The 27,711-nt window shown below is 33.7% G+C and overlaps 2 protein-coding genes and 2 long non-coding RNA genes across 11 annotated transcripts in view; 2 read left to right on the forward strand and 2 right to left on the reverse strand.

Moving 5' to 3' along the window:
• LOC142225965 (uncharacterized) overlaps positions 1-19,284 on the forward strand; it is a 47,303-nt gene extending 28,019 nt beyond the window's left edge. The window contains exons 4-8 of one of the 8 annotated variants that reach the window (XM_075295812.1): positions 12,389-13,156; positions 13,920-14,249; positions 14,436-14,534; positions 15,279-16,817; positions 16,986-19,284. In XM_075295812.1, the coding sequence (XP_075151927.1) occupies positions 14,003-14,249; positions 14,436-14,534; positions 15,279-16,817; positions 16,986-18,886 (3,786 nt within the window). In that variant the 5' untranslated portion in view covers positions 12,389-13,156; positions 13,920-14,002 and the 3' untranslated portion in view covers positions 18,887-19,284. Of the gene's footprint in view, positions 1-12,388; positions 13,157-13,387; positions 14,250-14,375; positions 14,535-14,575; positions 16,818-16,985 lie in introns of those variants that run through there. The other 7 variants (XM_075295810.1, XM_075295815.1, XM_075295813.1 and 4 more) reach the window with 7 other exon arrangements.
• Positions 1,492-2,118, reverse strand: LOC142225968 (uncharacterized). Its single transcript, XR_012719543.1, has 2 exons — positions 1,941-2,118; positions 1,492-1,860 (listed from the first exon to the last, which is right to left on the reverse strand). It is a non-coding gene; the product is annotated as an uncharacterized LOC142225968 (long non-coding RNA).
• LOC142225967 (uncharacterized) lies at positions 13,068-13,497 on the reverse strand. The gene is made up of 2 exons (XR_012719542.1): positions 13,363-13,497; positions 13,068-13,294 (listed from the first exon to the last, which is right to left on the reverse strand). It is a non-coding gene; the product is annotated as an uncharacterized LOC142225967 (long non-coding RNA).
• Positions 19,285-21,880: 2,596 nt separating the features above from the next.
• On the forward strand, positions 21,881-26,312 carry LOC142225966 (uncharacterized). Its single transcript, XM_075295816.1, has 3 exons — positions 21,881-22,530; positions 22,597-22,783; positions 25,536-26,312. The coding sequence occupies exons 1-3, from the start codon at positions 22,502-22,504 to the stop codon at positions 26,199-26,201; spliced, it is 882 nt and encodes a 293-aa protein (XP_075151931.1). The 5' UTR covers positions 21,881-22,501; the 3' UTR covers positions 26,202-26,312.
• Positions 26,313-27,711: the final 1,399 nt, after the last annotated feature.

A 27,711-nucleotide genomic window follows, 5' to 3' on the forward strand; every position in this document is an offset into this window, starting at 1 on the left:
TAGGGGTTTTCCCCCCAAATTTAGGGGATTTTTTCACGTTTAGGGGGATTTTTAGGGGTAACATTTATTTGGGGGGATTTTTGGGGGTAAAAAATTATTTCAGACCTTATAAAGTGGAGCAATTCTCAAGCAAATTCGGAACAATTCTAGCATGAGTTACGAGAAAAAGATGCGGAAAGTCAAAAAGAAGATCCTAAATACAAACAAGTATCCAATAGCATTATTTTCGTTATCTTTTTTAAACTCTTCTGTTGAAAGGGCATTTTTAATATTTGACAAAATTAAAAACAATCGTATTTTAACTTAGCAGCAGAAAGCTTTTTAAGGGTAAATCCGCTTTTTTAATTGATATACGCATTGTATTATTACATCCATAAAAAAAATAATTTCCTCAGGGATGAAATTTTAAACAAACGAAAATCTGTTTCTTAAATAGCAAATTTTATTTTTTATTTACTTCAAACGAAAAAAAAATTTAGCATCAAAAGAAAACTTAGTTTTCTAAAATGTAGTTTCTCAGGAAAGAACTCTTCTTTAAGGATATATATTTGTGTTAAATTAAATTTTTGAAGTGTATCACTACAGGATTTTTTTTCATGTAATTTTGGGACCACTTTTTGTACTTTTATACTCTGAAATTTTTTGGGGGTGTTTGAAAAAAGCTTAGACCAATTTAGGGGTTTTTTTCTTAAGATTTGGGGGGGAAGAATCAAAAATCACCTGGCAACACTGATCTGTAAACACATAAAGATGCGCCTTCAAAAACTACACACAACATACAATTTTTGAGAAATTGTCCTATCTCGACTTATGGGGTTTTGTCATAAGTCCACAGATTTTATTTCTATAGAAAATTTTGTCAAAATTTTATTTCTATAATAAATTTTCTCAAAATTTTATTTCTATAGCAAATATAAGTAACAAATTTGTAAAAATGACTAATGTTCCTATACTCTAATGGCCAGTTTCTTATCCTCCGATTAATTTTAACCGGTGGATAGACCTCCGGTTAGTAAATTTTTTGTATGGGATCAGCTGTTTTATCGACACGATAAATAATAACAAGACATTGAGAAACTGGCCCTAATACATATATATCAACTGATGAATCATGAATGCATTTTTGCGAAATTGTCTAAAAAATTACAAATTAAAAAACTTAAAGGATTTGAGATAGCTTCAAAAGTTTTGGTCCACAATGTCTTGAAGGGTATAATACAATGAGCTCCGTCCGACTTTGAACTTTCTTCACTTATCTATAAATACATATACTGAAGACTATTAAACATAGGACAGGCATTGCCTTAAATTTAAAATTTAGAGTTCAATTGGTCTCAACGTTCTTCATTTCTCACATCACAATCTTTATTTCTGACCAACTATTGGAGAACTCCTACACTTTGAGTTTTTAAGCAGTTCTCCCGTATCTATGTTCTTGTTTAACAATGGCACCACGTTTAGAACCTCTGAATTAAATGGCTTCAAAGAAGATACGAGACTGGAATCGACTTTTATTAAGAATAACTTGCATGACGCCATCACATCTTCAGCCCAAGTTTGTAAACACAATGTATATTGAAAGTCTATATCAACAGTTAACCAATCTCATAAATACCAAGGCAAGACTTTTGCAAGGAAATGAGAATACTGACACAGCAGCGCAATCTCTGTTTTGGATCTCAAAATGGGTGGATTACACTATCTCCGATTTACATGAACAATTGCACATGGAGTAGAAATAGTATTCTTACTATGCATCCCAAATTCGGTTGAAATCCGTTCAGATTTTGATATAGTTCCCATATATAGCTTTCGCCCGATTTGCACTCATACATTACACTAAAACATGTTTTAGTTTGGCTGAAACAAATAAAAAGATTAACTTAGAGGCTATCGTAACACAATTAAAACAATATTTTATGAATATCTATAGTATTTACCCAAAAATCTGAATATTTATCAAATTGAGGCATAATAGCGTCACAATTTTCTCCTCAATGTTATCCCAATAAACACAGGATGAGCGTTTTTCAAATGCAACAACTTTTCAGTTTGAGGGTAAATATAATTTTCAACATAAATTCAACTTGACTTGAAATAGCTCATCTTCAATACATCTTCAAATTGTTTGCGAATTACTTTCAATTTACCAAAATGTTGACGAAATCTTTGAAAAGTTGTTGAAGATAATATGAGAAAACTTTGACAAAACACTACCCTAAAATGCAACGAAAAAACCATGTGGTTTTCAATACTTATTTGTGCAACGAAGTTCGTGGTCAATTGCAAGAAATAAAAAAATGGAAAATTTTAGACAAATAACCAAATAGTTTATAAAAATAGGTAAGTGAAAATAAAAAATGAAATAAAACTTTAAGGAAGTCACTAAATGTATATATCTTTGCAGAAAACTAAAATTATGGATTCTACGTTCTTGAAAACATTAAAAAGCTGACCGATGAAAAAATGGTGGACAATTAACTGGAACTGCTTCAAATAGTTTATAATAATTGGTACGTCAATATGAAAAATTAAATCAACACTTTAGAGAAGTCACTAAATTTAAATCTCTTTGCAGAAAACCAAAATCTTTGGATGCTACATTCTTGCAAACATTAAGAAGCTGACCAATGAAAAATGAGTGGCTTATCGACAAGAAAAAGTTTCCAGAAACATTACAAGTGCAACCAATTAAAATTGTTAAAAACAACAAATTGTTGAAATCAACAACTTCTGGATGAAAAAGGGGATCACATGTCAGTTTAATTCATATGCTATTATCAGTTTAAAATGGATATTTTGTGAATTCCTTCTGCTGGAAATCAATTCTAACACGCGGTCCAGTACGTTCCTAATTTCAAATTGCCTGCATGTTAATAAATTTTAATGCTGTTTTATGACACCAAAAGGAAGGAAAACGAATTATCAATGCAAAAGTGTTTACTAATAATGTTTAAGATATTTAAAGTTTTGTTGTTTGTTTTTTTTTGTTCTTATTTGTTGATATGTTTAATAAGATTATTATTTATCAATTGGTATTGTAGTGTATTATGTAGTGTAGTGTATTATTATATATTATATTTTGATGAAAATGAATAAATTATACAAAATTCATAGAATTTTGGCTTTGACTTTCAATTTGAAGTGGGGATATCATTCATACAAATTTAGGTTGAAAAGTATTTGCAACGATGTTAATTTTGAATTTGACTCGCATCGAAAATTGTTTGACAAATTATTGAGTAGCGATGCATTTCAATTTGAGGATAACACTTGAGATATTATTGCTAATGTGTTGAATTCCACTGTTGAGGGTAATGTCTGTTTTTTGTTGAGAACGCGATTTTCTCAACAATTTCTCAACTTGAATATTACCCTAATCCTTTGAAAAAATGTTTGAAAAATTGTTGAAATTTAGCATTTTTCAAACGTTTGTGTTTATTGGGATTGTTTATAAAAAATATCGATATCATATCTATTTCTGCTATCGATTTTTTCATTGGTCTGTCAAACAAAAATTGCAGTGTGGTCAATGCGTACGATTTTAAGCGAAAAGTTGGACGCGGACATTAGGGCTGTTTTCTTTTTGCACTGGATGCAACATTTGTATGAGCTATCCAGAACATCGTTGCACTGGTGTTCTATCCAGAACATCTCATCAGTGCAAGTCGCGTCGATGTTGCCAGATTTTATTTTGATAAAGGGACGCTTCATCGATTCACAATAGCAATTTATTGTGACTAATTTGTCGAAAAACATGAAATTCAAAGTGGTACAGTGCCATAAATAATCGCAGCATTAAATATTTATTACTAATTGGAGCATTTCATACATTAAACATTCAAGATTTCACTTCTTTTCTGTGATTGTTTTTAAACAGCTGATTTCAGTGTTGCATATTTTTGGTCCTTCACGGCTTAGCATAGTCCTTCATGGCTTAGCATATCCAGTGCTAAAAGAAAACAGCCCTATTGTCGTCCGGAATAACTGATAGTCTGTAAAGCGCATAAAGCGCAGTACAGTGTCATAAATAATCGCAGCAGTAAATATTTATTACTATTTGAGCCAGAGAATGAAGCCGCCTAGTCGCGTTGCCGATTTTATCCGACGCCGACCAGTTTTTGACAGCCGAATACGTCGCCGAACACGTCGACTCATCTCGTCTCAAAATTAGCCGCCAATTAATCGAAAATGACATAAATCTGAAATATTTAATAATAATTGTATTTTTGGTCAGAATGTTTAACTTTTCACCCAAAATCCGTCAGTATGCTATAATAATTTTGCAAAAATTTAGGGCTCAAATCTACTTTAGTACAAGTGGTCGGATTGGTCCAATTTTTGGCCAGCGTGTATACTTTTCGATTCTAAACACAAAATGTAATATACAACTTTTTGGCGGAAAGACCTATTTTCTGAGTTAAGGCCGGTACTCTGTTCGGTTTTCGCGTTGAAACTCCATACAAAACCAAAAATTGCGAAAAATTTGCGAAATTTTTTCCATTTGTGATACTTTGTTTTTTCGTGTTGAAAAACTGACGTTTATAGCACGGCGCCATTTGCAATGTGAATTAAGAAATAATTTATTTATTAAAAACTATTTGTACGGGTTTATAAATCAAACACGGACCATATTTTTGTTCCGAAACTATACAAAGGAAAAAACATGGACATGTGATAATAACATATAAAAGGTTTTCCCTTTGCGCTCGCGGTAATTATTTGGACATAGGTTGCATATATGTGAATTTCGAGTAAATGTGAATTTCTAGTTTCCATGGTAACTGTCAAACTAATATATCTCAACCCGGTGTTAACGGTGAAATGTTTTGGAAAAACGAATGAGGAAAACGAATCGGTGGGAACATAGCATAAGAAGGAGATGAATTTCAAAAAATAGAAATTCAGCTGGTGAATAAGAATAAATAATGCTGACGTGGTGTCCTTTGCTGTTGTACTTGACATCGATAAAACGTATGGAAATTGTGAAAATGTGTCAACAATTATGAGCCACATTGAATTAAATATCGGTCCAGCGAAATCGATATGTATACGTTGCCAAGGTTTAGTTGCGTTTGGCCAACTTTGATAAATCTTATGAGGAGATTGATTTTCTATTTTACAATTATCACATTATTTTTATATATTTATATTATTATTATTTTATTTATTTTATTCTCATTTCTTTACTTATAATAACAATAAGTACATAAGACAATTAAAATACTTCATATTGGTTTCACAATTGTATTATATATAAAATAAATCTTGATTTCTGACAATAACTTTGAGTTGTCTGTCAGTTCTTACTGGTCATGGCGACAGTTATAACAGTAAATTTTGATATTACATATTAGTGTTTATTTTTTTTTTTATTTTTATTTTTTTTTTTTAGAATTGAATAAGCTTCACATAAATACATTAAAATTGTTCATTCAGTATACATTGCCTATACTTTAATGCACTATTCACATATTCATATAGTTTGTCCCAAGCATTTTCTGTATCCCCATTTAAGAGGCTTTTTAATTCGTTTTCCTCCAAATGATGATTACCAAAATGTCTAACACGTATGTGTCTCAATATTGGACATATGGCCAGAAAATGCTGTAGATTTTCAGATTGTCTTGTGTTGCATAGTGTACATTGTTTATTACTATTTGAATTGAACGAGTTGGCGTTTAAAGGGAGTAGGTCTGCTCTAGTTTTGAAAATAGTAGCAATTTTATTTATATTCCAAACATCCTTCATGTATTCTACACCGACATCGTAGTTCAGTAGTCTGTAGTAGCGGGATTTTGATAACTTTTGGGCTTTGTTCAGATCTCTCCACTGGAGACAAATTGATTGCTTTTCTCTTTTCCAGTTTGTTTATTTATTTAAATATATTTATACTTTAAACTGTTGCTTGTTGTAACGGCAAAAAAACTCTATTGTGAATGAGCAACCTCTGATGAAGATTTATTTTCTGGACAGCTATGTAAACACGGCCGCGTTTTGATATTTGACACCAGTCTATTAAACAGCTGATCGTGCAAATTCAATGTTTATTGTTTATCTATTTCGCTAATCGGTTAACATGGCGATCCCATTTTTTCCACTTTCCACGAAAAATTAATCAATTTTGTGTAGTTTTTTCTTACTATTTTCGTATTAATCTGTGTTCGGGACAGCCATCTCTAACGTTCAGTTAATGCATCACCAAATCCGGAAGTTCTCAAAAGTTTTTGGCCAATATTGTGCGTCTTTAACTGGTCCAGGGAATTTATTTTTGGAGCTTGCCACAAAACACGTCTGTACAATAACAGTCTTTGACTACTATATCAAATTTAGAAGCGATAAGTTCGATGTCTTTATCTATGTTTTCCCACCATATGTTTTGTCTGGCTAACTGCTTCATTTTTACTATACCGCAATGTCCCTGGTGTAATAACTGTAATGCTTGGCTCTTCAAGGCGTTTGGTATAATTACTCGGACATAATCGGTTTGAAGACAAAGCATATCATTCTGAATTATTTATGAATGTCTTCTATTAAAAAAACATTTAATACGTTGATTGTGGCACTTTAATTGAACAGGCAAACCTTTCTCCACATAATTACGTACTAGGCTTAAAATTTTATCCTGTTTAGCAAACTCACGAATTTGATTTGGATTGATTGAAAAATCATCGAAGATAATGTTGTAGTATGCTTCTTCTTCATCAAATTTGTAATCAACTCCAGATGGAAGGCGCGATAGTGCGTAGGCATTACCATTGTTCAGTCGCTTTGCGATATTTAGTATCAAAATTGTATGCCATAAGGGTGATGGCCCAGCGCTGCAATCTGTGCGCGGTCATCGTCGGCAGATGCTTATTTGGATTGAAAATACTCACTAAAGGCTTGTGGTCAGTTATCAAAACAAATTTTCTTCCATAGAGATATTGATGAAAACTTTTAACTTCAAACACAATAGCAAGTCCTTCCTTCTCTATTTGGCTATACCTTATTTGATGTAGATCCAATGTTTAAGAAGCAAATGCGATAGGCTTTCAGTACCATCCGGACATACGTGAGAAATTACAGCACCAATACCGAAAGGTGATGCATCTGTTGTAAGATGCTACGGTAATTCATCTTGAAAATGTGTGAGTTGTGCTGCATTAATAATATGTTGTTTAAGTTCTTCAAAAGCTTGTTGTTGGAAGGCACGCCATTTGAATTTGGTATTCTTTTTGCGAAGATTGTTGATTGGAGCGGCGATAGTCGAAAAATTTGGTACGAAGTTATGGTAATAGTTAGCTTTACCCATAAACGCTTCCAATTGTTTAATGTCTGTAGGAGGTTTCGCATTTTTCACGGCTGCAACCCCTGACTCGTCTGGTATGCATACCTCGCTGCAACAATATGATGAGAGACTTGGAAATGCTCCGTTAATTTTGGCGTTAGATCGAGAAATGTTTTGTCTTCTAAGTTGGAAGAACCAAATAAGTTTTTTAGCAAATCATATAACTCTGATCCTATCCACGACAGAAAAAATGATTTTTGTTTCATAGGCTGTGAAACAGAATATGCTGCAAAATGTTGATTTAATTGCTCCAAATATGAGTCCCACGATTGGTTGTCTTTGATGAATGCGTGAAAAGCCGGCAACAGTTGATTGCTACCGCTGCTACTGGTGTCAATTGAAAGTTTTTCCAACATTGCTTGCATCCACTATTGTTGTCGTGTCAGTAAATTTGTAGCAAATTCCTGTTGTAGAAGCACGAGAATATTAATATTATTGTCATCGACCGGCATTATGAATTTTAGAACGGTTGTTCGTCACTTATAAATACAAAGTACTACCACACACGTACGAAAAAAATACTTTTTTTATCCGTCGTCATCTGTTATGTTTGAGTCATTGAAACGCACGCTTAGAGAGCTATTATAAGACTCTTTTTTTCAAAGTAGTTAGAGATGGCTTAAGGCTAACAAGAATCAATTTATAGTACTAAATTGTATTATCGATAACTACATAAACTAAAAATCGTACCCAATATATAACACTTTTCAGTTTCAAATGCATAATTTTCGCTTAATTATGAAATAAATATCCGAGTATTTATCTCAAAACGTTACATTTTTCTTCGAATACGAAAATACTAGCTCTTATTGGAAAATATTTTACAAAAATATAGAGTCCTTTTAGAAGATCTTCATCAAGTAAAGTTTTTCTGCGGCTGCTTTTGAACGGAAAATAAAATTAGGCTTTTGTAGAACATCCATATATTCATAGAAGTTAAGCGTATATTCATAGAAGTTAAGCAAAACCCCTGGTCCATTTAATGAAAAAAATTTAAATTACTAAAAAGGGTAGCTTGTTCACAAATGCTATTGCATAATTAAAAAAAATATGAATGGTTTTTAATGTTTGAAGTTATATAATGTGTACCATTTTACTATTGTCCATTTTATTTTGTCCATAATTTTATTCGGATCAGCAGAAAATTTCAGCAAACTACTGACTTCGATGCACTATGTTTGCTGTTCCAAAATAACAGATTGTTTGCTGTTTTAGCAAAAAATCTGCAAAACAGCAGCATTTTGTTTGCTGAAAAACAACATACATTTTTTATGAGTGTACTTTTAATTCGGTAGTGAAAAGGCTAAAATGGATATCTTGTGAATTCCTTTTGCTGGAAATCTATTGTAACACGTGGTTCAGCATGTTCCCAATTTCAAATTGCCTATTAATAAATTTTAATCCAATTTTATGTCACCAACAGAAAAGAAATCGAATTATATATGCAAAGGTGTTTACAAATAATGTTTAAGATATTTAAACTTTTGTTGTTTTGTTCTTATTTGTTGATATGTTTAATAAGATTATTATTGTAGTGTTGTGTATTATTATATATTTTGATTTATTTTGTTTGTATTATTATATATTTTAAGAAAATGAATAAATTATACAAACTTCATAGCATTTTGGCTTTGACTTTCAATTATACAAATATTGGTTGAAAAGTATTTGCAATTATAGGGCTGTTTTCTTTTAGCACTAGACACCCTAAGCAGTCACGGACTAAAAGAAAGCAGAGTACTCGTTTAAGGTGGGTACTATGTTCGGTTTTTGAGATAAATCCACTTTATTTTCGCGGTTACTTTTCCTTTAATAATCAAAATTGTAAATGAAAACAAACTTATTCCTGTAAAGTCTTGCCGAAATATATAGGAACAAGAAGCTGCGCAACAATTGAGTTAATTTATCTGCTTTGTATTGAACTGTTTTAATAAAGTAATCACGAAAATTTCAACGCAAAAAGCGAACATACCTTTAAGGTGGGTATTAAGTTCGAGTTTAGCCGCTAAAAACGTCATTATTTCACGATTACTATTCTTTAATAATCCATTTTACGGAATACAAACTTTGTGAAAATTTGCTTTGGTCTTTTCCCCATCAAGTTATAATAAAATTTGCAACAAATATGTATAATTTCATGCATTTTTCTTACTGATTTAGTTCTTACTTTAGCGATTTTAGCGGCTAAACTCGAACTTAATACTCACCTTTAAGGTGAGTACTAAGTTCGAGTTAAGACGCTAAAGACAAAACTAAATCATTAAAAAAGGCATAAAATAATACATATTTGTTGCAAATATTATTATAACTTGATGGGGAATAGCCCAAAGCAAATTTTCACAAAGATTGTATTCCTTAAAATGGATTATAAATGTAAAATAATCGAGAAAAAATGACGATTTTAGCGGCTAAACTCGAAGTTAATACCTACCTTAAACTCGAACTTAATACCCACCTTTATTCAGGACATCTCCAAAAATATTCAACACTGTCAACAGTTGTTTAAAAACAAGGAACAAATCTACATTAGCACAAGTTGTTAAAAATAAACAAATTTTTTTTTGAGTGTAGGAGAAGGGATTTTAAATCGAATATGTCAAGTAAAAGATTTGGCGGAAAAGCCTAGTTTTCGAGATATCGACATGTGAAAATCGGTATTTTCCTTTATATTTTTCTTAATTCTGACAGCAATTTTTCATGAAATGAATAAAATTCCGTTTTTTGCGTATTTGGTAAAAATAGAACATTCTAAGCAGAAAATATTAAGTAAAAATTTTGTCGGAAGAGCGTAGTTTTCGAGATAACGATCCTTAAAAATTGGGTATAGGTGGCCGGCCTTTGGCCTGGATTTGACACTTTCTCCTATAGACAGGGTCCAAAGTGGCTAACGCGAACCCGAAGAGGATAGGTAGCAGGCCTTCGGCCGGTGTGTGAGACTTTTTCCTATGGACAGGGCCCAAAGTGGGCTAACGCGAACCCAAAGAGGATAGGTAGCCGGCCTTCGGCCGGGGTTTGAGACTTTCTCCTATAGGCAGAGTCCAAAGTGGGCTTACGCGAACCCAGGACCTCTCCGGGTCCATGTTATTCTAAATATATTACTTATATGTGCGATGGATACTAAATCCAATATACGTGGCAATGAAAATTTTAGGGGCCCGTAAAGGCCTCCGTAAGGTACTCTGTTCGGTTTTCGCGTTGAAACTCCATACAAAACCAAAAAATTCGAAAAATTTGCGAAATTTTTTCCATTTGTGATACTTTGTTTTTTCGTGTTGAAAAACTGACGTTTATAGCACGGCGCCATTTGCAATGTGAATTAAGAAATAATTTATTTATTAAAAACTATTTGTGCGGGTTTATAAATCAAACACGGACCATATTTTTGTTCCGAAACTATACAAAGGATCAAAGGAATAGCAGATCATTTGCCCAAGGAAAAATAAAATGTTATTTTGTAAAAACAAGCAACACCACCAACTTAATCCATTATCGCTCCCTGTAAAATAGTGCTCCAAGCTACCTAAAAAAACACCGCTTTCTATGTGCGAAATAATGGTTTCCATAAAAATTTTTTCGCAAGAATTAGGTAGCTTGGAGCGCTATTTTACAGGGAGCGATATTGGATTAAGTTGGTGGTTGTTGCTTGTTTTTATAAAATAACATTTTATTTTTCCTTGGGCAATTGATCTGCTATTTCTTTGATCCTTTCTATAGTTTCGGAAGAAAAATATGGTCCGTGTTTGACTTATAAACCCGCACAAATAGTTTTTAATAAATAAATTATTTCTTAATTCACATTGCAAATGGCGCCGTGCTATAAACGTCAGTTTTTCAACACGAAAAAACAAAGTATCACAAATGGAAAAAATTTCGCAAATTTTTCGCAATTTTTGGTTTAGTATGGAGTTTCAACGCGAAAACCGAACAGAGTACCGGCCTTAACTCAGAAAATAGGTCTTTCCGCCAAAAAGTTGTATATTACATTTTGTGTTTAGAATCGAAAAGTATACACGCTGGCCAAAAATTGGACCAATCCGACCACTTGTACTAAAGTAGATTTGAGCCCTAAATTTTTGCAAAATTATTATAGCATACTGACGGATTTTGGGTGAAAAGTTAAACATTCTGACCAAAAATACAATTATTATTAAATATTTCAGATTTATGTCATTTTCGATTAATTGGCGGCTAATTTTGAGACGAGATGAGTCGACGTGTTCGGCGACGTATTCGGCTGTCAAAAACTGGTCGGCGTCGGATAAAATCGGCAACGCGACTAGGCGGCTTCATTCTCTGGCTCAAATAGTAATAAATATTTACTGCTGCGATTATTTATGACACTGTACTGCGCTTTATGCGCTTTACAGACTATCAGTTATTCCGGACGACAATAGGGCTGTTTTCTTTTAGCACTGGATATGCTAAGCCATGAAGGACTATGCTAAGCCGTGAAGGACCAAAAATATGCAAAACTGAAATCAGCTGTTTAAAAACAATCACAGAAAAGAAGTGAAATCTTGAATGTTTAATGTATGAAATGCTCCAATTAGTAATAAATATTTAATGCTGCGATTATTTATGACACTGTACCACTTTGAATTTCATGTTTTTCGACAAATTAGTCACAATAAATTGCTATTGTGAATCGATGAAGCGTCCCTTTATCAAAATAAAATCTGGCAACATCGGCGCGACTTGCACTGATGAGATGTTCTGGATAGAACACCAGTGCAACGATGTTCTGGATAGCTCATACAAATGTTGCATCCAGTGCAAAAAGAAAACAGCCCTAATGTCCGCGTCCAACTTTTCGATTAAAATCGTACGCATTGACCACACTGCAATTTTTGTTTGACAGACCAATGAAAAAATCGATAGCAGAAATAGATATGATATCGATATTTTTTATAAACAATAACATTGAGGAGAAAATTGTGACGCTATTATGCCTCAATTTGATAAATATTCAGATTTTTGGGTAAATACTATAGATATTCATAAAATATTGTTTTAATTGTGTTACGATAGCCTCTAAGTTAATCTTTTTATTTGTTTCAGCCAAACTAAAACATGTTTTAGTGTAATGTATGAGTGCAAATCTGGCGAAAGCTATATATGGGAACTATATCAAAATCTGAACGGATTTCAACCGAATTTGGCATGCATAGTAAGAATACTATTTCTACTCCATGTGCAATTGTTCATGTAAATCGGAGATAGTGTAATCCACCCATTTTGAGATCCTAAACAGAGGTTGCGCTGCTGTGTCAGTATTCTCATTTCCTTGCAAAAGTCTTGCCTTGGTATTTATGAGATTTGTTGCAGATGGTCACCTCAATGTCGGTAACAAAAGTTGAAGAATTGGACTTACCGCAAAATATCCCAAGCTGAGAAGAGCGCAGCCGTATTGTTTTTTATATTGCATATGTATTAAATTGTTATTATTGTTTTATACATATTCATATAATGCATTATTTAGTACTTACTAATCATATAAATAGGCCCATCCGGCAAACAATCGCCCCTTTTTGCTTATAACCAAAACAACAAGTAAGATTAATTATTGTTAACTTATTAAATTTTCTTTTTATAATTATTCATTACAGTGATTTAACATGTGAACATTTTGTATCTTTTGTAGTGAATAACCACCCCCATCATTGAACATATGTTTTGTATTAATTTAATTTCCAAAACATACTTACCTTTGATAGTGCCAAATAAATAAAACCAACAATTTCGTGAAACATCCAAATCGACATCACTTTTTATTTAGAAAGGCAATGGGAATTAATTAATTACAGTTTAAATGCTGTTTATTCATCGGTAAAGCAAAAAGGACATCTTTATTCATTGTTGTTTTGGTTATAAGCAAAAAGGGCATCTTTATTCATTGTTGACTTGCCTGACGTGGACAACATTTCTCATCATAAGCCGAGAACGTCAAATTAAATGTTGTAAAACCTGAAAGTGTGATATTTTTAATGTCTATTTCTGCCACGAAATTTTTGTATGTAATTCGTACTACTTACTTGTTATTGTGATCTCGTCGGTTTTATGTCAGAAGACCAGGATCAGCCCAGAAGAAGCAGTAGACGAACACAAGGAATTCCACCAGCCTATTTGAACACCTACATCATCGAAATGCCGACTGAACACTCACCACAAAAAGACACAACTGGTAAAGTGAGTAAGTCACAGTGTCCACCAGGAGCAAATACACAAAATGTTTCAAAAAATAACACGCCGTCTGCTAAAAATTACCCTACCGTCACTTCTTCGCCAACCAGGGAAAATCGTGAGTTAAAAAAACAAATGGACCAACTTCAACGCCAAATGCAAGCAATGGAAACAAACTATATAACCTCAACACAACAGATGCAAGCCCAACTCACTGCCACGTTACAACAAATGCAAAGTCTTGTTAACAATCAACAGTCAAACACAACAACACCATCAATGTCACAACCAATCTCACAAAATCCACCTCCACTCGCACAACAGCCACTAACATCTTCCGCTTCTGAAATATCATATGCACAAAATTATGTTCCACACAAAAAAATTTATCCACTTCCTATATTTACAGGTCTTCCAGAGGAATGGCAAACCTTTTTTGAAGCATATGAAAGCACCACTTCAGAATTTGGTTACACAAACTTACACAACATCATGCGTCTCCGCGATTCCATCAAAGGACGTGCTCGTGAAACTGTCGAATCGCTCCTATCTCACTCTGCCAATGTAAACACGATAATGGAAATTTTAAAAGAAACATATGGTCGACCAGAGCAACTTGTCAGGAGCCAGATAGAAAAAGTTCGTGCCATACCACCACTTGCTAACGACAACCTGGATTCTATCGTCAACTTTGCAAACAAAATCTCCAATATGACCACATTCTTGAAAAACGCCAAAGGTGAGCATCATTTATCCAATCCATCTCTACTAAGTGAGCTAGTGTCAAAATTGCCTACAAATCGCCAAATGCAGTGGGCCGAAAAATCATTAACATTGGAACGTTCAGCCACTATCGTCGATTTCAGTGAATGGCTCTCCATTTTAAGACGACTAGCTAATATTGTAAATGACACTCTTCCAATAGCTTCCACTTCGACCGGCCGTCGTCAAACATCCTCCAATAACACTCAAAGTCGCAAGTATGCCTATACAGCAGTCAACCAAAAATGTTTTGTATGCGAAGGTGAGTGTATTAATATCAAAGAATGTGAATCTTTTTTGCAGATGTCTGTAAACGAACGTTGGAACAAAATACAACAATCGAAGACATGTTTTTGTTGCCTTAAACGTGGCCATCGACTCAAATTTTGCACACAAAAAAGGAAATGTGGTATTAACAATTGCACCAAATTTCACCACCGATTGTTACATAGCACACAACCAGTAAATAATGCATCCACAACTGAATTTTCAAGACAACCATCGCAACCACTATCCAACGAAACACAGAATTTGAATCACAATAAACCCGATGCACCACAATCCGACGGCCGAAATTGTCATGTCACCAACGAAACTACTAATATATTATTCCAGATACTGCCGGTAAAATTGTATGGAGCAACTAAAATTATAACCACATACGCCTTTGTCGATGACGGCTCCAACGTATCAATGCTAGACGAAAGTTTGTCACGGGAACTTGGTCTACGCGGCGAACCAGAAATTTTGCAGCTCCAATGGCTAAACGACCACCAAATATCACGAAAAACCGAGAAAGTTAATTTGACCGTAAGTGGAATTGGCGATTACAATAAAAAATTTAATATATCTAATGTTTACATTTCGTCTGAACTGTCATTGCCAATCCAAAGTTGCCACATAGAACACTTTTTGAAATCCCGTGGACTAGACGAAATACCCGCCAGGGATTATTCGAACGTTCAACCTAAATTAATTTTGAGCTTAAATCATTCATTTTTAACAGTGCCATTGCAGGTTCCCCGTATGTTGACAGATTCTGGTCCATTCATAGCTATGACAAGATTGGGAGCAATAATATATGGGCCATTTCCAGGAGAAAAAACTTCGTTAATAAAGCGCGGTTTACATATCCATAGACGTTTTGACGAAAATGAAAACCAATTGCTTCAACAAATGCACAAATTGATGAGCGGATATTTCGACATAGAAACACTTGGTGTAAAAGTGACTACAGAAACGTTGAGATCAAAAGATGATGAAAGGGCGATAATGTTGCTGAAAAAGAACACAAAGAAAATTCATGAACGGTATGAATGTTCCTTGCTTTGGAAGGAGTATGTGCCTCCAATACCTGACTCATATCAAATGGCGTTAAACCGGTTGTATTCAGTGGAAAAGAAAATGTCCAAAGATCGTGAGTTTGCCATGCAATATTATGATAAAATTAACGACTACATCAAAAAAGGCTACGCAAGAAAATTGTCTAAACAAGAAATTGAAAATGGTGGTAGTAGAATTTTCTATTTGCCACATTTTGGCGTTAAAAATCCAAATAAAAAAGGCATTCGCCTTGTATTTGATGCGGCAGCTGAGACAAATCAATTTTCTTTAAATAAAGCCCTTTTACAAGGTCCTGACATAAATAACTCATTAATTTCAATTCTTTTAAAATTTAGAGAAGCGCCTGTTGCAGTTTGTGGAGACATCCAAGAAATGTTCCACCAAATTTCCATTTCCAAAGAAGATCAGAATAGTCAAAGGTTTTTGTGGAGAGACGATAAGGAAAAGCCGGTGGAAACTTATGTGATGCAAAGACTAATTTTTGGCGCAACTTGTTCCCCCACAATAGCGCAATATGTAAAAAATGAAAATGCAAAGGAATTCATAGAAGAAGCACCGAGAGCCGTTCATGGAATTGTGGAGCGCCATTATGTGGACGACTACGTCGATTGCTTTCAGTCGGAGGAAGAGGCAATTCTAGTCTTGAAGGATGTAATTCGAATCCATAAATTCGGCGGTTTTCATCTACGTAATATTTCATCCAATTCTGAAGCAATAAAAAGAATGTATGGCAACCCTACGAATGAAAGTAACCACTATGACGAGTTTCTCAACAGTAACCACACAGAACGAGTACTGGGTATTCACTGGTTGTCACAGTCAGATGTTTTTTGCTTCAAATTAATTTTGCACAAAGTGGACGGTGATATAGTAAACGGTAAGAAAATCCCTACCAAACGTGAAATGTTGTCGTTAAACATGTCGATTTACGACCCGTTCGGTTTTATTGGGGATTTTCTAATTACATCGAAAGTGTTGATGCAGCGCGTGTGGAAAAGTGGTACAAAATGGGATGAAGTATTGCCCAAGGAAATTTATGGCCATTGGAAGAACTGGTTGGATGACCTGAACAAAATATTGAAATTTTCTGTGCCTCGGTGTTATAGTGTGGATTTTGGAAGAAGTGTGGTGGATCTGCATATATTTGTAGACGCAAGTGAAGAAGCGATGGCAGTTGTGGGATACTGGCGGATGGTATACAGTGAGTCTATTAAGGTTGCATTTGTTATGGGAAAGACAAGTTGTGCTCCCACTCGCTATCATACGATACCAAAGCTTGAGTTGCAAGCGGCGGTGATGGGCGTGAGATTGAAGGAGCTAATTTTACAAAATCATTTGAAACGCATTAATCGTGTCTATTTTTGGACAGATTCCTCTACCGTTCTGCAGTGGATTCGATCGGATCATCGCAAATATAAACAATACGTGGCCAACAGAGTTGCGGAAATCTTGGAAAACAGTGACAAAGACGATTGGAGATGGTGTCCAGGCTCTGAAAACCCGGCGGATGATGCCACAAGGGCAAAGTATTCAGAAAGCTACAATTCGGACGGACGATGGAAAAATGGGCCAGCTTTTCTTTTATGCGATGAATCACAGTGGCCAGAAGTGACGGAGGTGGGCGAGAAAAATAATAGCAGCGCAACAGAACTACGATCTAAACATCGATTACTCACTACACACAAGGTAGGTTCTGTTGTACCACATTTTAATCGATTCTCAAAATATCGCAGACTCAAACGAACGATGGCCTGGGTACACCGCTATGTACATAATTTGTTACGTCGAATAAGAAATGAAACTTTGCTGGTGGGTGAGCTGAGCATCGACGAAGAAATAAGAGCTGAAATGTGCCTGTGTCGGTTTGTTCAAAGACAACACTTTGCGGAGGAACTGGTAGATTTGCAGAAAAATGGTCATGTGTCGCAAAATAGCAGCATTAAATCCTTGAATCCATATGTCGATGATGAAAACATTTTACGTGTATCTGGTCGGATAGAAAATGCAACATGTTTGGCTTTTGAAACACGTCGGCCAATAATTTTGCCAAAAGACAGCCAATTTACTCAACTTGTTGTTCAGTCGTATCATCAAAAATTTCTACATATAAACATGGCGACAGTTATCAGTGAAATTCGTTTACGTTTTTGGATACCTTCTCTTCGCCAGCTGTTGAAAAGTGTAATATCGAAGTGTAGTGCTTGTCGAATTCGTGCAGCTAAACCAAGCCAACCCCAGATGGCCCCTTTACCAGCCGATCGTCTCACACCGTATGTACGAGCGTTCACATACACTGGATTGGATTATTTTGGGCCAGTGAATATTTCTATTGGTCGAAGACGTGAAAAGAGGTGGATAGCACTGTTTACCTGCCTAACAGTCCGTGCTGTTCACCTTGAAATCGCAGCTGACCTTTCAAGCGACGCATGCCTCATTTGTATTCGCAACTTTGTCAACCGAAGAGGGGTCCCCATACACATCCGTAGTGACAATGGGACGAATTTTGTTGGAATACCAAAAGAGCTGCAAGGTATGAGTAACTTTGTTAACAATGATTCTCTCGTTTCAGGTGTAACAGCCCTAGGCATTAAATGGCTTTTTAACACTCCGTCCAATCCCAGCGAAGGGGGTGTTTGGGAGAGACTTGTTCAGTCTGTCAAAAAGGCGCTGTACATTATGCTGAAGGAACAGGCTCCCCGGTTAGAGACACTGCAAGCTTTTTTAATCGAGGCAGAAAATATTGTAAATTCAAGGCCTTTGACCCATTTGCCTGTTGGCCCTGAAGACCCCGAGCCTTTGACTCCCAACCATTTTTTACTTGGCTGCACAAACTCTACACAGACACCAGCCCCCTTCGAGCCTAGGATGTTATGCCTGAGGAAGCAGTGGCGAATTCTCCAAACGTTGAAAAATGGCATGTGGCACCAATGGATACGTGAGTACTTGCCCGAATTGACCCGTCGTACCAAGTGGTGTCTTCCGTCTCAGCCCCTTGAAGTCGGTTGCTTGGTCTTTATATGTGACGTCGAAGTGTCCAGATCCCAATGGAAACGTGGTCGGGTGATTGCTCTCCATGCCGGTAAGGATGGTGTGTCTCGGTCCGCTGACGTCAGAACAAGCACTGGGGTTTTACGAAGGCCTTTGTCAAAACTTGCGGTTTTAGATGTCATGATTGATGATGATGCCGTAAGTGAATCTTCACCTGGTGGTTCAGTTCACGGAGGCGGGGATGTTGCAGATGGTCACCTCAATGTCGGTAACAAAAGTTGAAGAATTGGACTTACCGCAAAATATCCCAAGCTGAGAAGAGCGCAGCCGTATTGTTTTTTATATTGCATATGTATTAAATTGTTATTATTGTTTTATACATATTCATATAATGCATTATTTAGTACTTACTAATCATATAAATAGGCCCATCCGGCAAACAATCGCCCCTTTTTGCTTATAACCAAAACAACAAGTAAGATTAATTATTGTTAACTTATTAAATTTTCTTTTTATAATTATTCATTACAGTGATTTAACATGTGAACATTTTGTATCTTTTGTAGTGAATAACCACCCCCATCATTGAACATATGTTTTGTATTAATTTAATTTCCAAAACATACTTACCTTTGATAGTGCCAAATAAATAAAACCAACAATTTCGTGAAACATCCAAATCGACATCACTTTTTATTTAGAAAGGCAATGGGAATTAATTAATTACAGTTTAAATGCTGTTTATTCATCGGTAAAGCAAAAAGGACAAGATTGGTTAACTGTTGATATAGACTTTCAATATACATTGTGTTTACAAACTTGGGCTGAAGATGTGATGGCGTCATGCAAGTTATTCTTAAGAAAAGTCGATTCCAGTCTCGTATCTTCTTTTAAGTAATTTAATTCAAAAGTTTACAATGAGCATTCTCATGATCCATGGTCACATATGGTTCTAAACGTGGTGCCATTGTTGAACAAGAACATACAGTATGTCAAGAAAGTCTTTTGACATTGCCAACTATTTCAACTTCTAGAAATAATTGAAATATTAAATATTTTATTAAATTTTTAATTCTGTGTACGTATGTATACTTTGCAAAATACATAATAAAATATTTTTTTAAAATTTCATTATATTTAATTTTGGAACAAAACATAATTTTTATCCCATTGTCAAAACACTTTCTTGACAAACTGTAGGTACGCGAGAACTGCTTAAAACTCAAAGTTTAGGAGTTCTCCAATAGTTGGCCAGAAATAAAGATTGTGATGTGAGAAATGAAGAACGCAACTTCGCTAAAACAAACTATGAATATCTTCAACGTGAGTTCTTCAAAATAAACTGGAATCAACTTTACTCTATGCAAAGCCCTGATGATAAACTCATGTTCTTAAACAATAATCTGGAGTCAGTGTTGAAACGCAGTGCCACTTAAAATTTCTCGCTCTTGTGAACCTCGTAAATGTTGGTTCAATTCCAATATCAAAGCATTAATTAACCAAAGGGATATGACTTACAAACGCTGGAAAAGATTTAAAACGACACAACTTCATGAGGAATTCCGTTCACTCAGAACGGAAGTAAACAAATCTATTCAGAGAGCCAAAAATAATTACTTTAAAAAACGTTTTGAGTCGGCGATAGATTCTCGCAAAAAGTGGAAAACTATTCGCGAAATTGGGATTGGATCTGTAAGACAGCAACAAATAAATGCAGATCCCAACGAACTCAATGAAAAATTCTTAAGCTTACCAATTCGTACTGCACCTACAATTACCTGTCGAACAATCAATACACATATATTTCCTTCCTACTCCGACTTCGAATTTGCGTGCATTAGACAAGTTGATGTTTTTAACAGCTGTTCATCTGTAAAATCTAATGCTGTGGGTATGAATTGCATTCCACCAAAATTTATAAAAATGTGTTTGCCACTGCTACTTCCATTTATTACTGATATTTTCAATCAAATCATAACAACAAGCATTTTTCCAAATTGTTGGAAGCATGCGAAAATCGTGCCTATACCGAAGAATAAAGACGGAACTGAATATCGCCCAATCTCTATTTTGCCCTACCTTTCTAAGGCATTTGAAAAACTAATACACTCGCAAATGTCAGATTATATCTCAAGACATAGCAAAATATAGCTGTATTATTGCGCTTGTTTATTTTTATTTATTTATTTGTTTAAATTTCTACTAACACGACAAGGATTTCTCCTTATAAGTGATGGTGTTAGGAACAAAGATTTAATTACATTGGAATATGAGGTTAGAAAAAAGTTAAATTAATGTGAATAATATGTTAAAATGTTTTTATATTGCAATATATTGAGGTAATTATGCTAATATTTGAGATATTTCTTTTTTGAATTTAGACATGTTACCAATTGTTTGTATATTATTTGGGAGGTTGTTCCAAAGACGAATGGTGGATACGTAAAATTGCCTTTCAGATATTAGGCTTTTATATCGGAACTGGATTATTCGATTGCCACGATTTGATTTGGCAAATTGAAGTCTCTCGAAGAGATAATTTGGTTCTCGGGTATAGATGAGTTTATGTAAAAATATCATTGATTTAAACTTCAATAGATTTTCAAAGCTCATGTTGAAAATTGTATACGCAAATTCAGATATTCGTTCGCTTGGCTTTTTCAGGAATATGTACCTTGCGATGTTATTGAAGGCAACTTTAAGTTTGTGGAAGTCAGCAGCACTACAGTTTGCATATATTTCACAGCCATATAACAGAACTGGGACGATATAAGTTTTCGCTAAAAGTTTACGAATATTTTGGGGTGTGGATTCTTTGACAGCCCATAAGTTTCTAAGCATCGCATTAACTCTTCCGACTGTATTATTAATATGGTTACTCCAAGTTAGCTCTTTATTGAATGTTATTCCTAGGTTTAGTGCAGTATCAACTCTTTTTAAAACCGTATCATTAATTATAAGATCATGTAATGAACTGATCTCCTGTCGACGCTTAGTAATCACAATGTATTTAGATTTTTTAGGGTTAAGAGTTAAGCAGTTACTAGTTGCCCAAGAATTTATTGCGTTTAAATCATGATTTATATTCTGATACAGCGAAGTGATGTTTCCGGATTCAGAACTTGCGTAGAGTTGAACGTCGTCTGCATATATTTGGATATTACAGTATTTTAGATTGTTTGGCAAATCATTTATATATATACAGAATAGTAGAGGTCCGAGAAGAGACCCTTGTGGTACTCCGCGGTAGATTTTCATAAGATTTCAAAGATAAGATTGCAATAGCTTACAGGCAGTGTTTGAAAAATAAAATATTTTATCCAGTTTATTAATAAGAATTGTGTGATTAACAGTGTCAAAAGCTTTGCTGTGGTCAAGCAGGACAAGACTGGACACTTGGTTCTCATCTATTTTCTCTCTCACTGATTCAACCACATCTATAAGAGCTGAGATGCAACTACGCTTTGGCCTAAAACCAGATTGTCGTTGTGTAAATAGGTGCATGGATTCGATGTAAGTGCTCATCTGTTGATACATGATCTTTTCAAGTACTTTCGATAGGTATGGCAAAATAGAAATTGGTCTGAACTCACTATTAGTCTTCGGTATCGGTAGTATCTGTGATCGTTTCCATGATGCAGGGAAGATTGATTTACAGCCTATTTCTGCTATCCGAATTCTAGTCTTCGTTCGCATACAAAACGAAAAACAGCTGATTTTGGTTTCTCTAAGGGGTGTCTAAACGAAAATCGAAACGAAAGTCAATGCGAACGAAGACGTAACGTAAGCTCTAAAATTGGGTTTCTCTAACTCGATTCGTTCGCATTTTGTCGAACAGAAATGTCAAAATCACTCACTTGGTAAAGACGTTTCGTTTTGTATAAATTGTTGGACAAAATGGACACAAAAAATAGCGAAGGTAAAATGTAAGTATAAAAACATATTTTTTTAAGTAGATCAACGCTAAATATCTATTTTATTAACTCATTCAGTGCAAAAAAATCATCGACCCAGCAGCTGCAATGCCTAGTCGAGTTTATGGAAAACAACCACAGCCTCGCAAGGGGTGCTCCAGTCTTTGGTGGCAGCAAAGAATCTGTTGAAGCGAAATGGGAATCTCTTACAGTCCAGCTGAATGCTTTGGGTCCTCCTATGAGAACGATAAGTGAATGGAAGAAGGTAATTATATTGGGTACGGGAACTCAACTAGTCATTTTCCATTTAAGTGAATTGAAGACAAAACTTTGGAGACTCATAAAAGACGAACGGCAACCAAAGTAGCAAAATCCAGACAATGCTTTTCTTCTCTCATCGAGTACTTTCGTCTGGAATAATGAAATAAGTGATTTTTTGTTTGGATACAAAAATGGAATATTGTGTCATAGGGTTATCCATGCAGATCATGTATTATTATCCTTCAAAGCCAATTCTTCTCTATGAAGCTTTCTCTTGATGTCCATGTTCCCTTTGGTCTAAGTATTTTTTTTTTGTTATCAGCCTTTCGAAATAATCATCAATATTTTGTTTTCGGGCTAATCGTTTGTTTTGTTAACTATTTTTCCTCTGCTGCCACTGTCAATACGGTAGTATTCATCTGTCTGGTCATCCACCACCACTTTCACCCCTTTTGACCGTTTTTGCATCATAGAATATAAAAGTTATTGGACATTAATATGGAAGTATACTCAATATGCCTCTTCCCTGATTTAATCCGGAAAAAGTGTCTAGATAAAGGTGACTTATTGTATAGATTATTCATTCCATTTGAATTCCAAATGGAATGCTCTTTTAAGATGGTATTCGTTATGTTTTTCTTTACCTATAGGAAGAAGGAATTCATTGAATACCAAAACTTTGCCCAGTGTATAAATGTATGAATACAGACAGTGTTGGGAATCATGTACTTGTGCAAGATTTTGAGATCAGCTGGAAATTCCAAGTATCCACGCGAATGCTTCATTACAAATGAGATTAGATTTAGAACAAGTATATACGGCCGTAAGTTCGGCCTGGCCGAAGCTTATGTACCCTCCACCATGGATTGCTTAGAACACTGAAAAAAAGTGAACCCACCAGGAAGAACATTTTCGGTTAATTTTAGAAAATTTTAAATATTTCTTTCTCCAAACATAATAATACCACGAACTAAAATAAAGTAAAATTGGCTTTAGTGAAATAGTAAGTTCACTTTTTTGAGTGAAACTACTAAAAACTGAGTGAAACTACTAAAAACTGTCATCCACAATCGAAGCAGTTGGGTTGAGGGAAAACTGCCGATAGTATCTTAAAAATTCTTAACACCGTCTTCTAAATTGTAAGTTAGTCCATACGAGTTATAAATTAAACAAAAAAGGCCGATTAAATCCGTATATAAAATTTTGACAAAATTTTTAATAGAAATAAAATTGTGAAACAAATTCCTCTAGAAATAAAATTTTGACAAAATTTTCTATAGAAATAAAATTTTGACAAAATTTCTATAAAAATTACAATTTTGACAAAAATTTTCATAGAAATAAAATTTTGATAAAATATGCTATAGAAATAAAATTGTTACTAAATTTTCTATAAAAATAAAATTTTGACAAAATTTTCTATGGTAATAAAATTTCGACAAAATTTTCTATAGTAATAAACTTTTGACAAAATTTTCAACAGAAATAAAATTTTGACAAAGTTTTCTGTAGAAATAAAATTTTAAACAAATTTTCTATAGAAATAAAATTTTCGATACACTGAAAAAACAGTGAATCCACCGGGATTAAAACTCTGACAATTTTAGAAAATTTTGAATATTTTTTGAAGATTTTAACTAAACGGTCATAAAAATAAGTAACTATATATCGACAAATTTATGAAAATCTACTAGGCATAATTAAGTTTTTTTCATTTGTTACAGAAAATCAGATTGAAGAAAACAATTGGAGTTAAAATTTGCAAGAATGTCTTTAGTTACATACAAAGTTCATGAACGCATTTGTAGTAAAATTTATAAATTTTAAGAAATACTGAACTATTTTGTAGAAGACACAAATTTAGTTAATCTTTATGCTTGATTTGAGGATTTTGTTCCTCGGTTTAACTAACATACGCAAAAAATTGTTAAAGTAAAGGAAACTTTCTCCAGACATATAATTCCATTAACTATAAAGTTAAATTGATTTTAGTGAGTGTAGAATAAAATTTTGACAACATTTTCTATAGAAATAAAGTTTTGACAATTTTTTTAAACTGAATTATGTCTAATAACTGAATTGAATTTGTCGACAAATATTTACTTATTTTTATGACATCGGCGTGATGCCAGCGTTTGTAACACTGTTTAGTTAAAATTTTCTAAAAATATTCAACATTTTTTAAAATTATCAGAAAGTATTCTTCCTGGTGGGTGCACTATTTTTCAGTGTATCGAAAATTTTATTTCTATAGAAAACTTTGTCAAAATTTTATTTCTGTAGAAAATTTTGTCACAAGTTTATTACTAAAGAAAATTTTGTCAAAATGTCATTACCATAGAAAATTTTCGTTTTATAGAAAATTTAGAAACAATTTTATTTCTATAGAAAATTTTCTTAAAATTTTATTTCTATAGAAAATTTTGTCAAAATTGTATGGGATGCAGGATTTGATTATAATCAAATCTAGCATCTACATCAATTAATCAGAACTAGCAGCTGCAGTGGCAAAAGTAATAATATCCAAATATGGCTAAAATGTTGCGAATAGTAACATAGACAATATTGTCTCCTTCACTAAAATAATTTCAATTCCAGTTGTTTAAAAAAAATTCTCTTTTCGCGATTACTTTGTCTTTCAAATTATTATTATATATTCAAATTATGTACTCACATTGGGCAAAATTTAACTAAACTCAACAAATTTCCATAAGCTAAAATCAAATTAAATTTTTTTTTATCATTTTTATTTGTAGACATGGGCCGACATGAAATCGAGAACTAAAAAAAAAATTGCTGAAAACAATCGAAGCTTGCGGCAAACCGGAGGTGGCATTTTCAGTTCAAATACACTTACTCCGATGGAGGAACAAATTGATAGAATTTGCTGTTTATCTTCAGCTGCAGCGCCAAAAGGAAAAACATTTGGTGAGAGAACTGAAGAAGAAATTGATGATGTATTCCAAATCTCCTATGAGCAAATAGAAACACCGCCAAGGAAAAAAAAGGACGTTGCCGTTGTAACTCCAAATAGATTGGAGAGGTCACAAGAATATGTCGTTACACCTGATGAAAGAAAAAGTGAAAAGAGATTACGAGAAGACGAAAATAACATGAGTTCAACATATAAAAAGAGAAAAAGCTTTGCAGACGAACAGTTGAATCTCATACGCATGCAGTTGAAATCAAGCGAGGAAGCTGTATTAGCAGCAAAAGAAAATGCCAATGCGGCCAGAGAGATTTCAAATGCCGCAAAAGAAATCGCAACATGTGCAAAAGAAATGGCGATTTCTAATAAAATATTGGCATCAGCAGCCGAAAAAATTGCCAGTAGTGCGGAAAACTCTGTGAAAGCCATAAAGGAGTTATCATTGCGTTTAAAAGATTTTTTAGATAATGATTACCAAACTGGTCATTTGTAGTCTTAGATTGATGTATTTATATTATACTTATATAAACTTGAAGTTTATATATATTTTTAAAAGACTGTGTCAAAGTTCCTTATTAAAAATTCAAAAAAGACTAATAATTTTAATATTATAAATATATTTAATATTATAATAATATTAAAAATACTACAATTGACAAAAACTTATGAACTTTTTTAAATATTTACCGCTTAGTTTAGCCTGAATGGCGAATTTAAATGAATTTAATGAAATGAAAGCTTTCGAAAATACTTTTTTTATAAAAGAAATCTATAAACCATAACCATATATAATTAATACATAAATACATATTTTCTTTTATGTCAAATTTTATTCATATTTTAGATACGATAATTAATGATTTTAAAAACAAAATAAAAAATATTATATATAACAAAATGAAATTACACAAAACAATATTACAAATTTAATGCTATTTGATTTCTTATAGTAGCTCCAATATTACTTCCCGATTCTCCACTGTGGTAGTCCTGAACTTGTTCATCTTCTGTGGCAATCTCTGGAAAATCGTTCGGAAGCTCACAATTGAAGTGAATGCACATATTATGCAAAGCGCAGCATGCATTTAATATTTTGCATGCCTTTTCGGGGCTGTAATGGAGACCTCTTGAGCCCAGTACACACCGAAACCGATTTTTTAGTACGCCAATAGTGCGTTCCACCACATTTCGAGTGCTTGTGTGTACTTGATTGTAGCGTTTTTCATAATCGGTGGTAGGATTCCTGTAGGGAGTCATCAGATAAGGGAGCAGTTTGTAACCACTATCGCCTATAGTTTTAACGATTTTCGATTTGATCAAATAAAAACTAAAGTTAACTTTAGTAATATGTACACTGAAAAAAATATTGTGAGGCCAAAGATTTCTTGTTCTTAAAGTATGTATGCATACTTTTTTTGAGAATAAAGGACACACATTTTCGATATATTTTTTTATAAATTCGATAAATATTTCAATGAAATAGTTTTGTCCTTATAATTAGGTGATTCCTCTTAAATATGAGTATCTCCACATGAAAACAATTTTGTTTGACTAAGGTCATCTTGGCTTTGATAATTCGAAAAAAAATCTTAAAAATTAATGAAATGATCTTTGAATTTGATTTAAATTTGAATTGTATATTGACCATAAAGCTAAGAAGCACTAAAATATGGGATACTTTATAGCAATATTTTTATTGAAGTCGAGTCTTAAGTTGTGGTAAACATTGCTTTAAAGGACTTTGATAGAAAATTAATTTATACACCTAAAAAAGTGAACCTACCCTGAAAATTTTAACTAAAATAGTTTTCTAAATAAGAAAATTTATTAAAAATAATTAATTTTTTCTGGTGTTTAAGAAAATTTCATATATTGAAAGAAAAAATTAGATTTAAAAACTGTTAAAATGTCTTTAGCGCTATATGAAGTTCATGACAGGTACAATTTTAGTAAAATTTACTCATTTGAGACCCTTATGAATTCAATTTAAGCAAACTTCTGCC

Source organism: Haematobia irritans, chromosome 2 (assembly GCF_050003625.1).
Source record: "Haematobia irritans isolate KBUSLIRL chromosome 2, ASM5000362v1, whole genome shotgun sequence".
Taxonomy (NCBI): Eukaryota; Metazoa; Arthropoda; class Insecta; order Diptera; family Muscidae; genus Haematobia; species Haematobia irritans.

Coding starts and splice junctions, on each gene's coding strand:
- LOC142225966 (XM_075295816.1), top strand. CDS start 22,502: ATGGACACAAAAAATAGCGAAGGTAAAAT. Junction 22,531..22,596: donor AAAAATAGCGAAGGTAAAAT/GTAAGTATAAAA, acceptor TAACTCATTCAG/TGCAAAAAAATCATCGACCC. Junction 22,784..25,535: donor CGATAAGTGAATGGAAGAAG/GTAATTATATTG, acceptor TTTTATTTGTAG/ACATGGGCCGACATGAAATC.